Raw genomic sequence first — 13,166 nt, forward strand, 5'->3', positions numbered from 1 at the left:
ATTCGCATTAAATCCAAGTGTCTTACAATACCGAAATCTTGCAAAATTTCAACTTTGCCACTTATCTGTGATGACTGTCAGGAATTTTTACGTTTGAAATACACTTTTGAATGAAAATAAAGGACTTTATTTTTCTTAAGTTTCTATATCAGAATGCCAATTTTGTTTAAAAGAACAAATAAGTCTATCTTTAAATTTGGAGAAAAAAAACAACAAACAAACTGCTGCTCATTTCTCACTCAGGCTTCCTGAGACATCCACACAATTCCAAAACCAAGGTCAGACAGAATCGTTTCAACATAATAATCCCAGTTTTCCTTACCTATTTCCATTCATATCATAAGAGAGAGAATGACAAGACAAGACAAGACAAATTCTTTATTATCGAGGATAATAGATAAGCCGCACTGGCGCGCTTTTTTTCATCCAGTACCCGCCCTGAAACAGGGTCTACACTACACAAAACTACGTTATATATGTCATTGCATGCACTACACGCAGATCAGTGCAGAGACGACCAAACTGATGACCAACTACACCAATGGTATCAGCACTGACATAAGAGTGGATGGCCAGAAGCTAGAAACTGTCCACAGCTTTAAATACCTGGGAGCAATTGTGACAGATGAGGGATCCAAACCCGAAGTACTCTCCAGGATTGCACAGGCGACAGCAGCGCTCACAAAACTGAGGTACATCTGGAACGACCGGAACATTGCACTCGGCTCAAAGATCAGACTGATGCGTGCCCTGGTGACATCAATACTCTTCTATGCATGTGAATCGTGGACCTTAACAGCTGAAATAGAAAAGAGAATACAGTCCACTGAGATGAGATGCTTTCGAAGACTCCTGGGCATCTCCTACAACGATCATATCACGAACGAAGAAGTTCGAAACAGAATCAGGCAAGTCACTGGGCCCTACGAAGACCTGTTGACCTTGGTCAAGAGACGCAAGCTCAAATGGTATGGCCATGTCATGAGATCATCGGCTTGCCAAGACATTCCTGCAGGGCACAGTGCAAGGAGGGAGAAGGAGAGGCAGACAGAGGAAGAGATGGGAGGACAACATCCCAGAATGGATGGGCTTGAGGTTGAGCGATACAATCAGGAGGTCAGAAAACCGAGAGGATTGGAGGATGCTGGTTGCCAGATCACCTGTGGCACCCCAACGGTCCACAAGACTACGAGATAGGTGAAGGTGAATGCACTACACAATGCTACTTAAAGTCATAGAATGCGAATACTATACTACATAAAGGCATAAGCATGGTAAAAATAACACACACACACACACACACACACACGCACACACACACACACACACACACACACACACACACACACACACACACTCACAGATGCACAAGCATGGTATCAGTACTAATTGACATAAAAAAAACAAACAAACAAACAAAAAACAACAACAGAACACACACACACACACACACACACACACACACACACACACACACACACACACACACTCTCTCTCTCCTCTCTCTCTCGCACACGCACACTTACACACACATAAGCATCATTGTGTATGTTAAAAATGCTATACTAATGTGAATATAAAACAGTAAGTAAAACAGAGAGAGAGAGGGGGGGAGAGTACAAGTGTATACCAATCGGCGTAAATGAAGTAGGAACCTAATCTCTGTGTCTGTAAAATCATTATTGTATTGTCATTGGTAATGATCAATATCAAAGCATTAATAGTATTTCATTTAAGGAACTTTTCACGAACTTGACAGAGTGACCAGCTGTATAGCCAACCCTCTACATTTCCTGTTCCGGTTCACATCTGACTTCCTTTTCAGTTCAAGTCAATCTTTCAACATGTCGAAGAGAGGTAATGAGTTTTTCTGTATCTTCCAAAATCTGTGTTAGATTTTACCATCTACATATTATCTTTGTTATTGAAAGTAATAACGGTTTCAGCTTTGTTTCCACAGTGTTATTTTGTTCGTTTGCATCCAAAAATTGTGGTTATTTTGACAATTGTTAGACCAGGGCCCACGAGTTTAGTTGGTAGTGGAATATTCGATCCCTCTTCCCCATATCTTGCTTTCACTACCGAGACATGATTTGAGAAAAGAAACGAACATACAAGCGCTAGGTACTGAAAAAGGAGCTGAAACCACTCTATTGATCAAACGCATTTTAATTTGATGCAGTAAAAGTTTTATACCACTTATGGCGACAAAGCCACTGACGTCTTGATATATTTTTTTTTAATGTTGAATCAAATAAGTCCTGAGTTGGTAAAAGGAAGGCGTTAGTGAGATGATATGTGCATGTTCGTCACGCAACTCTAAGCGTGAAAATCATGTTACGATAATCTGTTTTAGTCTATCTTTGAGATTTTCGAAGTTCGTACAAATAGTTCACTTGTGCTTGCATGTTCAGCTAAAAGAAACCTGCCAGCAAGTGTCCATATTACCAGTCTTCAGCTTGCTGGCATATGAACACTCACTGGCAGAAGAAAGTGCCAACAAAAGTGCAAGCGTTTTAAATCATTTATTAATTTATATATGAATCCAAGCTATATCATTGTGTGTCATATCTTGGTACTAAAAGTATAAATATCTATTGCTGTTCCTTTTTCAAATTTACTGTCAGCTAGTCATTCATTTCTCTTTGTCATTTGATGTAGTGCACAGATCGGAACATGCTTTTTTCATTAATACAAGTTATTTATTCCCATTCTGCTTACTCATAGTTTCAACATGGTTTGATGGTTCGTTTTTCTTCTTCCTCGTTAACAACCACAGTCATTTTAATTATTCTGTCACTTGAAGTTCATTGAAATAACATTGTGATCACAAAAGATCTGACTATATTTTTTTGTTACTGGCAGGAAGAGGAGGTACCGCCGGAGGGAAATTCCGCATCGCCCTCGGTTTGCCAGTTGGTGCAGTGATCAACTGTGCTGACAACACTGGTAAGTTTTATGCTTGACATGATGAGATGATTTCTGGCTTTTCGTTTTCTCTGTCCTCTGCCTTCAGTTGTGCCAACATAATGAAATTAACTGCATTATTAAGAGCTAGGTCAGACAGAAGACAAGAAATTTTAAGGGAAGGGCAGTACACTATTGATTGTTAGGTACAGTTGATTGTGTGTGTGTGTCCTATCATTTTGTTGAGCTTTGTTTCTTTAGAATACGTCTTTCGAGGGCTGGCTGTATATTTGTCATATCTGGACTACTGTGTGCTGATAAAGTGCAGGAATTTCTTGCTAAATCAGTAAATATATACAAAGCCAGTGTGCTAGTCTGTGCCAATAAGACAAATTGGTTTATATTGTTAACTAATGCTGTAACTAGTGTAAGAAGAAAGGCATTTACAATTTGTATTTTTAAAGCAGAAAGGAGGGAGAACTATTTTGAACCTGAATGCATGCGATGGTCAGGCGTCTGCCGCTTTTTCTTTTCCTTTGGGGACAGAACTGAAGTTGACTCTTTGTTACTGATGGTGTAGGGGCCAAGAACCTGTACGTGATTGCTGTCCATGGCATCAAGGGTCGCCTGAACCGTCTGCCTGCGGCAGGCTCCGGGGACATGTTTGTGGCCACTGTGAAGAAGGGAAAGCCTGAGCTCCGTAAAAAGGGTAAGTACTTTCATGTCCTTTTCAGTGCGTTGGTATGAAATAATTTAGAAGTGTTCAGGGTTTTCTCTTTATTATTGAACTGTAATGGTATGTGGTTGGATTGATTTGACCTGAATGATAAACTGATAAAAGTGATGAGTATTGTTTGAGTATAGGGGGTTATGATTGAATGCATTGTCCTTTTACAGTCGAACTGCTGAGAAAGTGCTGGTTAACATTTAGATTGGTAAGGAGTTCTGTGCTTTATCAAAGGAAAACATTTCTGTGTGTTTGCAATGGTTTGCTTTAGATGGTTGTAAAATGTTGAATTGTGATCAACAAAAAGTGTGTACTATTGCTTTATATAGTATTTTCACCCTCAGCCTCCTGACCAAAAAAGCTCAGGGAACTTCTAAAACCTGTGTGAAGGGAAGTAAATCCACACGTGTCTCACACACACTAAAAAACAACAACAAACAAAACACACACACACACACACAAACCATATAAAATATAGCTTTAATGTTTTTATGCGGAAGACAGTTCATGATCTGCAGAAAAGGTCAGATATAAAAATAAACGAACTTGGTGTTCTTGAAAAACTCTAAAGCTGTGGTGCGTTGAAGATAGGGAAACTTACTCTGGGTGATCTATTAATTGTGTGTGCTCAATTTATAAAGATACCTCATCATAACAGTTGCCCATGACTGAAGTGAAGGCATGTCTAGTCAGTCATTCTCAGCCGTTTTCGTCCCCCAAAATCATCAACATAAAAAATTCATGGCTCAGAAACCTTTCAACCAATCCACCTGCTTTGAACTGCAAAATGGTGGTTGTGAAAGGAAGTAACAAATGTACTTCCACTCTTGGTGAATTATGGAACTGCTAAAAGTGAAAGTAAAGGTAATTGAACTCTGTTTAGTGGGCCATACCAGAGTGTTTGGGGATTGAATAGGGCACTTCCAACGGGGGATTGGGAAGGGGGGGGGGGGGGGGGGGGGCAGAGGGTTAAAAATAAGGACGGTGTAACTGTAAACATGGCAGAGTGTTTGCGGCTGGTTTAATCACTGTTCTCTACAGGTCTAAGAATCCAAGTTCGCATTATGGCAACAAACATGAGGATTGTCAGTGCCAGTGATAATCTTGCATAGATTTACATATCAGTTTATTTACATTTATCCATAGTTGACTGGTTATCTAGGCTTCAGTGGGAATGAAGTAGCACCAAAAGCATCTTGAGGGGCAAAACTCTTTGTAAACGTTGATGTGGAGCGTAGTTCGCATTAGATGCCTGATCTTTGACGGGCCCCGCTATGTTTGTTTGCAGTTATGCCAGCAGTGGTGATCCGACAGAGAAAAGCCATGAGGAGAAAGGATGGCACCTTCATTGTGTTTGAAGACAACGCAGGGGTCATAGTCAACGTCAAGGGAGAGATGAAAGGTAAGCATAAGCATAAAATTTTGCCAGGGGACAACATTTTTGTTGCCATTTGGTGTTTTTCAGTGAATCAGTATTCACAGTCCTTCCTTATAGATATTAATATTTTAGTTGTAGTTCTTTTTTTATGTATATATCTATTATTTATTTACTTATTTTATTTTTTTAATTTATTTTTTTCTCGAGGCCTGACTAAGCGCGTTGGGTTACGGTGCTGGTCAGGCATCTGCTTGGCAGATGTGGTGTAGCGTATATGGATTTGTCCGAATGCAGTGACGCCTCCTTGAGCCACTGATACTGATACTGGTGTTTTTCTTCTTTTTTTCGTTGGTTGCGATTTCCATGTTTATAGGTATACACAAGTGGGCATTTTCGAGGATGTACGTTTTTACCTGGGGTGTGTGTGGTGGGGGGGGGCGGGGGGCGCTGTCTGTCGGGTACATTTGTTTCTATAATGCACCTAATGCTGACGTGGATTATGGGATCTTTGACTTGCATATTTGATCTTCTGCATGAGTATACAATGAAGGGGGTTCAGGCACTAGGAACTCTCGGATTGAAAATCAACACTTTAACAGCTCTGCTTATGCAGCCGTCACTTGATGTCCTGAACCCTTGTAACAGAGTAGATTGGCCATCCTGTCTGAGTTTGTCGTTTTCTTTTCCGTTGGTTGTAGCATTGTGTATGAGAGAGAGTTGGGGGTGGAGTGTAAAAACGTTAATATTTGGGTGATTTTTTTTTGTTTTTTGTAGGACACTGTATCATTGTTTAATGAAAATATGACTCGCTGTATCATCTTGATCTGTATGTTATTTTCTTCTGTTCTATTGGTTGCAGTAGCATTGTGTATGACAGTGTTGGAGTGGGGCAGAAACCTTATAGTACCTCGAAGTTGCAAAAAAAGAGAGAAAATGTTGCAACCAAAACATGTAATTCGCCTTGACCTATCTTACCTTCCTGTCTGTCTGTCCTGTATGGATGACGACAACGTTGACCAGTTTGTTGGGTGTGACCCAAGAGAAATATAATCCACTATCTCACTTCCCTGTCTTGTCTGTATCCCTGTATGGGTGAAATGCTGACCAGACGGTTTGTTGGTTGTGACCCAAGAAATGTAGCCGCTGTTTCACCTCCCCGTGTGGTTTGTGTTTCAGGCAGTGCCATCACAGGCCCAGTGGCGAAGGAGTGTGCAGACCTGTGGCCCAGGATTGCCAGCAACGCCTCCAGTATCGCGTAATTCAGTGCACTTCAATAAAAAAAAAAACTCTGCCCATCTCACTGGCATTCTCAGTGCGTGTTTCTTGGTTGAGTGCATGACAGTGTTTTGCTCTGTGTGTGTGTTATGTGTTTTTGTAAGATGAGGAATTCTTTTATTCATCTGCTTGGTCTTTGTCAGTTGTGTTGTTTATGCGGTGAATCAGAATGCAGCAAGCCTGCATCAGATGTGGACATCCCCACACATTTGTTACAATCCATGGTCTTCTTCCTAAACCATCTACAAGGGGGAAAATAGAAAGAATACAAGTTAGTTAAAATATATGTGCTGTTGATAATCTTTGGAAATGGTCAGTTGAGTATGCAGTCCAGAGTTGCCGTACTAGCTAATATGATAACTGTGTTCTCCAAGACCAGAGAAAATTATAAACTTGGGGGAGGGGGATTGCTGCCACCACTAAAAGCACTTGATTTCAAACACTAGAAAGTGAGCTGAAACTTGTTTTTACACCACAACATCCTCTTCTGGCTAAAACAAGAATATGCAAATTGAAAAAAACAAAATGTTCATTTAATTACACATACTTAACCGTGACCCAACTAGTGCAGACCCCGGCAGGGGTCTGACATTCCTGTCCTGTGCAAACTACTATCTGCCTATGTGGAGAAAACGAAACTATGGCCGATAACCTCCCAGAAGTAGGTAACCTCCCCTTTGTCCCACTGGCTAGCGCCCTCTTTTTCTGGCAGCCATTATGACTCCTGTTCCTGTGCTCTCCATACGGCTAAGTTTTGACATTTTATGGTGGTGTGGGTTTAAATGAAAGTGTTTTTGCACGCTTTCAGGAGCGTGAAAGCACTCGCACAAAACAGACTGATCTGAACCCAGAAACCATTTTATTCACAAATGCATGCAGTGTCATTACAGTTTTTCATGTACAGTGTCAGTACAGTTTATCATGAGCGTAGCATAACGGGTTTCTTGTTGCACTGACAGAGATACGTTGATTTAAAGAAAAACAAGTTTTTTTATTTTTATTTTTTTTATAAAGGCCTCTGCGTTTAATGGGTGCAGGGTTTCCTCACTGACCGTCATGAACGCTCAGAAAAGTCTTTGAAAAAGAGGAAGACTTTTTCAAGGGCTTGAAGTCATACATACGTTTTACATGCAAATTCTTGAAAAGTCTAGGAATTTTCATAACTTTTATAACACCTTTAGTGAATTAATATTTAAGAGAACTGGACTAGTTTGCAATGGAGAACATGAAGGCAGTTGAAGTGGAGCTACACCCCTCACAAAACATTACTGCCTTGTGACTAACAACAGTGCAAAAGCTAAGCTGATTGTGCATTTCTTCTCTGCACACTTAATGGATTGTCATTTGGGAGCATTTCATGAAACAATGATTTAACTACACATACTTAACTGTGACCCACTTGTGCAGACTCCGGCAGGGGTCTGAGGTTATTGGCCATAGCTACTTTCGTTTTCTCCGCACAGGCGGGTAGCAGTTTGCACAGGACAGGAATCGGATCCCTGCTGGAGTCTGCACTAGTGGGTCATGGTAAGTGTTACATAACCTAATTAAAAAAAAAAAAAAGAAGAAAATTTCCTTTAGAGATCCTGAAACGACAACTTTGGTATTCCTCAGGGCAGTGTTCTGCAGCCTGCACTGTTTATATTTTATTAGTCTTGTGCCTGACAATACAAACTGCTCCATAAAACATTCGCTCCTGACACAATTCATTGTGATAGTGTATAATACATGGTAGGATAGAAACAAATGGAAAAGCAGGCTTTATTTGGGGGGGGGGGGGGGGGGGAATTGAAATATATGAGTAAAAACAGCAAATTGACAACCGTGTGGACAACTGAAATGACATGAGGAGTTGCTGGTTGTATAAGTATTGGGCACTTGATCACATATGTTTAGAAGGCATAAAAGTTGATCAAATATCTCCTTACATTCCCAGTATCTGAGCATTATTAACAACCATATTGATAAAGCAGAAAAAAATTGCAGGTTGTGAAAACTGAATGCCCCCCCCCCCCCCCCCCCCAAAAAAAAAAAGTCACATTTGATCACTGATGTGTTTAGAAGGCATGAAACTAGGTTACAAAATATCTCATTGAATTCAAGTATTAGATTATCAACAACCATATTGAAAGCTAAAATGATCAAAAGAGGAAAAATATTTGCTGGTTGTGTAATGAGAATTGGACATCTGATAACCGATGTTCTTAGAAAGCATAAAAGTAGGAGACAGAACATCTTGCGTTCAGTTCCCTGTTCAGTAATGTATCAAACATAGCATACAGTTGTTAAAAACATATTCTGCCAAAATGGGAATGTGATGACAAATGATTTTTTTTTATGGCACATGTTATAGTCGTCAAAAGCAACGATGACACAAAAACATCAAAACAAGTATATGCTGTCGACAAAAAATGTGATGTTCTTCACATAGTAAAATTTGATGAGAGGCTAGCCTCTAAGCTTTGCTTCTCCAATCATCAGCTACCTCAGAGCTACCTACTGTTTTTTAAGATCTTCACAGATATGCAGTACTGCATTCAGAGATGAAATACAGATATAGCAGGTGGTCTTCAGATTTGCTCTGCTTTGTATGATTTTTGTAAAAAGCAACCCAACCAGCAAGCCGACAAAGAACAGAGACCAAGTATCTAATAATTCACCCAGATACAGAAACAAAAGATCACCCAAACACCAGAATAAAAGTTCTATGCAACTAATCGATGGTTTGGACACAAAAGCTGAGTTTGGCAGTATTCTGTGAAACTCGTCCAGGAGCCGCTTTATGGACCAGATAATGATACATCGGAAAAGGAACCCCCACAAATGCAAGATGAAGCCTACAAGCAAGAGCAGACCTGCTACCTGTGCTCGCAGTGAATCCTGGATGGCACCTTTCAGGAACAAATTCACTGCACACACACAAACAAAATGTTGATCCCATGCTCATCAATAAAATAACATTCTGTCCTAAATTTCCTAAGATGTATCAAAGCACCCAAATGTATGGATATGCACAGATATGTCAAACCTATATTGTTAAAACCCCTTTAGTGCCATAGCATGTATCACGTATGTGCATAGTGACGTCACTGTATACGTCATCAAAAGAAGAGAAAGAACTGGAAGGCTTAAAATTCACATAAGCTTAGTTTATCGATGCAGTTGTGGTCGTGTTGTGACTGGCAGGTTGTCTGCTAAGGCCTTCAGGGCCTTATAAAAGGAAAAAAAAAAGTCCCCTTCGATATCTGTCTCCTTTTTTCTATTGTGGGATACACATACGTTTTCATTTATTGCAAACACACACACAAATCCCCAGAGTACCCTAATTGATATTGCCAGCCTCACAGTATCATATAAACTATAATACATACCCGCAACGCCAAGCAATAACAGAGCAAGCCCGCCCAATGAGAAGAAGCGAAGACAGGGCAGGTAGCAGCGGTCAAGCCTGTCAACCAGCTTCTGGAATTCCCCCTTCAGATTCTCCATGTCAGCCTGGGTTGGAGGGAACAGGTACCGCGACAGAAAGCCACCCATGGTCTATTGGGGAACGGGTACGATTGAAGGCCTGCCTGACCCACGGTTCCTTCGCACGGTTCTCTGTTGAGTCCGGCGGTTGAATTCCGACGTCGCTCTGCCTGTTTCAATGTCGGATGAAACCACAACAAAACAAGAGAGGCAAGGCCTTCAAGACTCACTTGTGATAAATTAAGTCCCCTAGCATTAATTACAGAGTAATTTCCCTTTTTACTATCTGCACCAAAACGTTTGCAAAATAAATAAAAATTCCATGCTTAGCAAAAGAAGTTCCTGTTTGAACCAAAAATGATAATAATGACTCCTCTTGTTGTTGTGTCAGAATAAGAGGTCAAAGTGCCAAGTTTAGAGAATACAAAAAATATAAATATAACAGTAAATGCAGTTTGCATATAATTAGGCTTCTTTATATATATATATATATTTTTGTGCCCATCCCAGAGGTGCAATATTGTTTTAAACAAGATGACTGGAAAGAACTGAATTTTTCCTATTTTTATGCCAAATTTGGTGTCAACTGACAAAGTATTTGCAGAGAAAATGTCAATGTTAAAGTTTACCATGGACACACAGACACACGGACACACACACACAGACAACCGAACACCGGGTTAAAACATAGACTCACTTTGTTTACACAAGTGAGTCAACAAAATGAAATCAGTATACTGAATCAGTAACACAACCCGACACAATCACTTCAGTTTAGCTTATCCCCCCACCCCCACTTCAGCCGTGAGACGAGATCAGTATACACACTGCGGATCTGCTGTCTTCATGCACTCAGTCACGGTGATACGCACTGCCACAATTAAGTGTGTTGTCAGTGTGCACACTGCACGCTCACATGCATGTACAGTCACTGGCGTCACAGTCGCCCGGATCAAACACATGACTTCAAATAACAGTAGACCTTTTTCCCAAGCACTGAGCGACACGAATTAGTATTACAATAGTCGCCAGTATTTTCTTACACTCCACTAGACCTTGTGTGGTGGTCTCAGACGCACGCGCGCACACAGGCACGCACACACACTTTCATTTACTCGCATGCGTACACAGTAATTTCTTTTAGTTCTCCCTCGATTTTTTCCCTACCCTCATTTTAAAGTGAAAGGACGTTAAACTAAATAACTTGACGAACAAACACACACACACACTGACGTCACACACTGCACACACACACACACACTGACTGACGTCACCACCACCCTTCGGACGCCACCCCCCCCGCCCCCCTACCCCCCTCGCAGAGGCTGACAAGGATGAGACTGGACGAAACTGACAAGACAGACAAAGACGAACCTTTGGACGGTCCAAAGACTTTCCGCTGTCACGAATGGTGTTTGCGGCTATGTGAAAAGATCGACCACAACTGTACGTGTGTTTATTTTTAGACTTGGTGGGGAAACGCAAAAGTTCCCCTTTGCTTTTTCGGTGGGCCTTCACCATGCACTGCCTTTGGGCGCGGAATGCCAGCACACAACGCCGTGTCTTTATTTTTACACTTCCTGGAAAATTGCAAGGTCTGTTTTCAGTTTAGCCTTCTTTGCCACTGACTTCACTTCAGTGATAATTCACCCACAGTGCATAGGCCTACTCACGCACGTCAGTAGCCACACACACACACACACACACACACACATACACGACAACAGCAAAGCGAGCGGTTATGCATCAGCATCTGAAGATAAGTTCCAACTGTCAAAGAGACACAAAATTGTGTGTGTTGTGCGGTGGTGCCGCGGCATAGTCACTCCATAATCCAGTTAGCAGTCAGACTGTAGACTTCATTCGTCGTGATTTCCTGATTTGTGCACAGAATCAACTAGCTAAGGTAAGGTTTTTTGCTAGGTGCTTGCTCTCCGTCTCTCTCTCTGTATCTCTGTCTGTCTCTGTCTCTCTGATTTATATGTACTTTGTTTTCTGTGCACTCAGTGTCCAAACCTTGGAGACGAAAAAAAAAAAGAAGGCACAGTACCCCTTGTCACACGGACTTAAATTTAAAATCTTTTTTTTAGCTAATAAGTGCCAAAGTGTCACTTATCTCTTATTAGTTATTTTGCACCTTTCTTTTCTTTTCTGTTCCGTTTGATCTGTTTTGCACCATTTTTTGTTCTGATTTGTACCTACTATGACACTAGAGCTTTACAGCTAATGACGTTAATACACATTTCAGTGTTCAATGTTCAGTGTTCTCCGTCTCTCTCTAGCTGATGCCGGGTTTGACTCGTTCTTTTTTTGTTTTGTTTGTTTTTGGTTAGTATTGAAGACAACTCTTCATGTCACGTTGTGTGTATGGTGGTGATAGTGGTGATAGTGGTGTGTGTGTGTGTGTGTGTGTGTGTGTGTGTGTGTAGCAACAACAATAACAGTAACAATGATGGTTTTCTGATTCCGATCTTTTTGGGCACATATGAATAGCACGCACGCACGCACGCACACATGCACGTGGCCGGATTATTTGTGTGCAGAACAGAACAGAACAGAACAGAACAGAACAGAACAGAACTGACAGCAATGGGCTCGTTCGTGTCTCGCTCTCCGACACGCTTTGAAGTAGAGGAGCTAAGACAGGACTTCGGTCGCATGACTGAGATAATCAACAGTCGTCTCCCTTGGATTGCCTTGGCCAGGAACGGCACCGTTGTACTGCTGTTGTGTGGAACATGTGAGCTGGTCTCTCTCTTTATCCTCCTTTCTTTTCTTTTTTCTTTTTTTTTTTTTTTTTTACTATAGAGAAAAAAATAAAAAAGAAGAAAAAGATATCTGTCTATCTATCAAGCTAACTATATGAATACAGCCCCCTCCCCCCCCACCCCTCCCCCCCACCTGTCCCCTCTCCCCCAAAAACAAACAACAACAACAACAACAAACAGACAACAATAATAACAGCAACAGCATGATGACACTTGCCACGCGTGCTTTCTGCAGGCTTCATGATCGCGGCAGCCACCACCCTCTATCCCGAGGGCGGGGGAGTGGCGGGGGCTCTGGTGACCTTCGCCTTGCTGCTCCACCTGGTTTCCTTCGTCCTCCGCGAGTGCATCGTCATCCCGAGGACCCAGGGCCTCCTGGAGAAGTTCCACGAAGCCGTCCCAGAGTACATGGACACGTCAGACGTGCCCGAACCTCGAGGGGACGGGCTGCTGTCTTTGATTCTTCTGTTGGAGGCTGTGTCTCTTGTGGCGGGGTTCCTCTTCAGGCTGCACTGGCTGCTCAGCTTGTTCGCTTGTATCGCTTTGGTGGCGTCCACATTTCTTCTGGGGCGGAAGGTCATCAGGGACGGGAACGATTTTGAGCTGAGGGTAGCGTGTCAAGTGTGTGTGAAGAATCTGGAGA

General features: G+C 41.7%; 2 protein-coding genes and 1 long non-coding RNA gene across 7 annotated transcripts in view; 2 read left to right on the forward strand and 1 right to left on the reverse strand.

Annotated features, from left to right (window-relative positions):
• Nucleotides 1–1,784: 1,784 nt before the first annotated feature.
• Nucleotides 1,785–6,312, forward strand: LOC143290486 (large ribosomal subunit protein uL14). The gene is made up of 5 exons (XM_076599983.1): nt 1,785–1,857; nt 2,866–2,949; nt 3,488–3,616; nt 4,923–5,036; nt 6,189–6,312. The coding sequence occupies exons 1-5, from the start codon at nt 1,845–1,847 to the stop codon at nt 6,269–6,271; spliced, it is 423 nt and encodes a 140-aa protein (XP_076456098.1). The 5' UTR covers nt 1,785–1,844; the 3' UTR covers nt 6,272–6,312.
• A 107-nt stretch (nt 6,313–6,419) lies between these two features.
• On the reverse strand, nt 6,420–11,252 carry LOC143290487 (uncharacterized). Its single transcript, XR_013056395.1, has 3 exons — nt 11,130–11,252; nt 9,659–9,925; nt 6,420–9,196 (listed from the first exon to the last, which is right to left on the reverse strand). It is a non-coding gene; the product is annotated as an uncharacterized LOC143290487 (long non-coding RNA).
• The window catches only part of LOC143290485 (uncharacterized), a 2,778-nt gene continuing 702 nt past the window's right edge, over nt 11,091–13,166 (forward strand). The window contains exons 1-3 of one of the 5 annotated variants that reach the window (XM_076599979.1): nt 11,091–11,661; nt 12,299–12,495; nt 12,759–13,166. The exon at nt 12,759–13,166 is cut by the window's right edge and continues 702 nt beyond it. In XM_076599979.1, coding sequence (XP_076456094.1) covers nt 12,345–12,495; nt 12,759–13,166 — 559 coding nt within the window. In that variant the 5' untranslated portion in view covers nt 11,091–11,661; nt 12,299–12,344. The remainder of the gene's footprint in view (nt 11,662–12,298; nt 12,496–12,758) is intronic. The other 4 variants (XM_076599982.1, XM_076599981.1, XM_076599978.1 and 1 more) reach the window with 4 other exon arrangements.

Source organism: Babylonia areolata, chromosome 15 (assembly GCF_041734735.1).
Source record: "Babylonia areolata isolate BAREFJ2019XMU chromosome 15, ASM4173473v1, whole genome shotgun sequence".
NCBI classification, from domain to species: domain Eukaryota; kingdom Metazoa; phylum Mollusca; class Gastropoda; order Neogastropoda; family Buccinidae; genus Babylonia; species Babylonia areolata.

Excerpts from the sequence above, each read along its gene's own strand:
- LOC143290486 (XM_076599983.1), top strand. Across the intron at positions 2,950-3,487 it reads CAACTGTGCTGACAACACTG|GGGCCAAGAACCTGTACGTG; the intron begins GTAAGTTTTATG and ends CTGATGGTGTAG. Across the intron at positions 3,617-4,922 it reads GCCTGAGCTCCGTAAAAAGG|TTATGCCAGCAGTGGTGATC; the intron begins GTAAGTACTTTC and ends GTTTGTTTGCAG.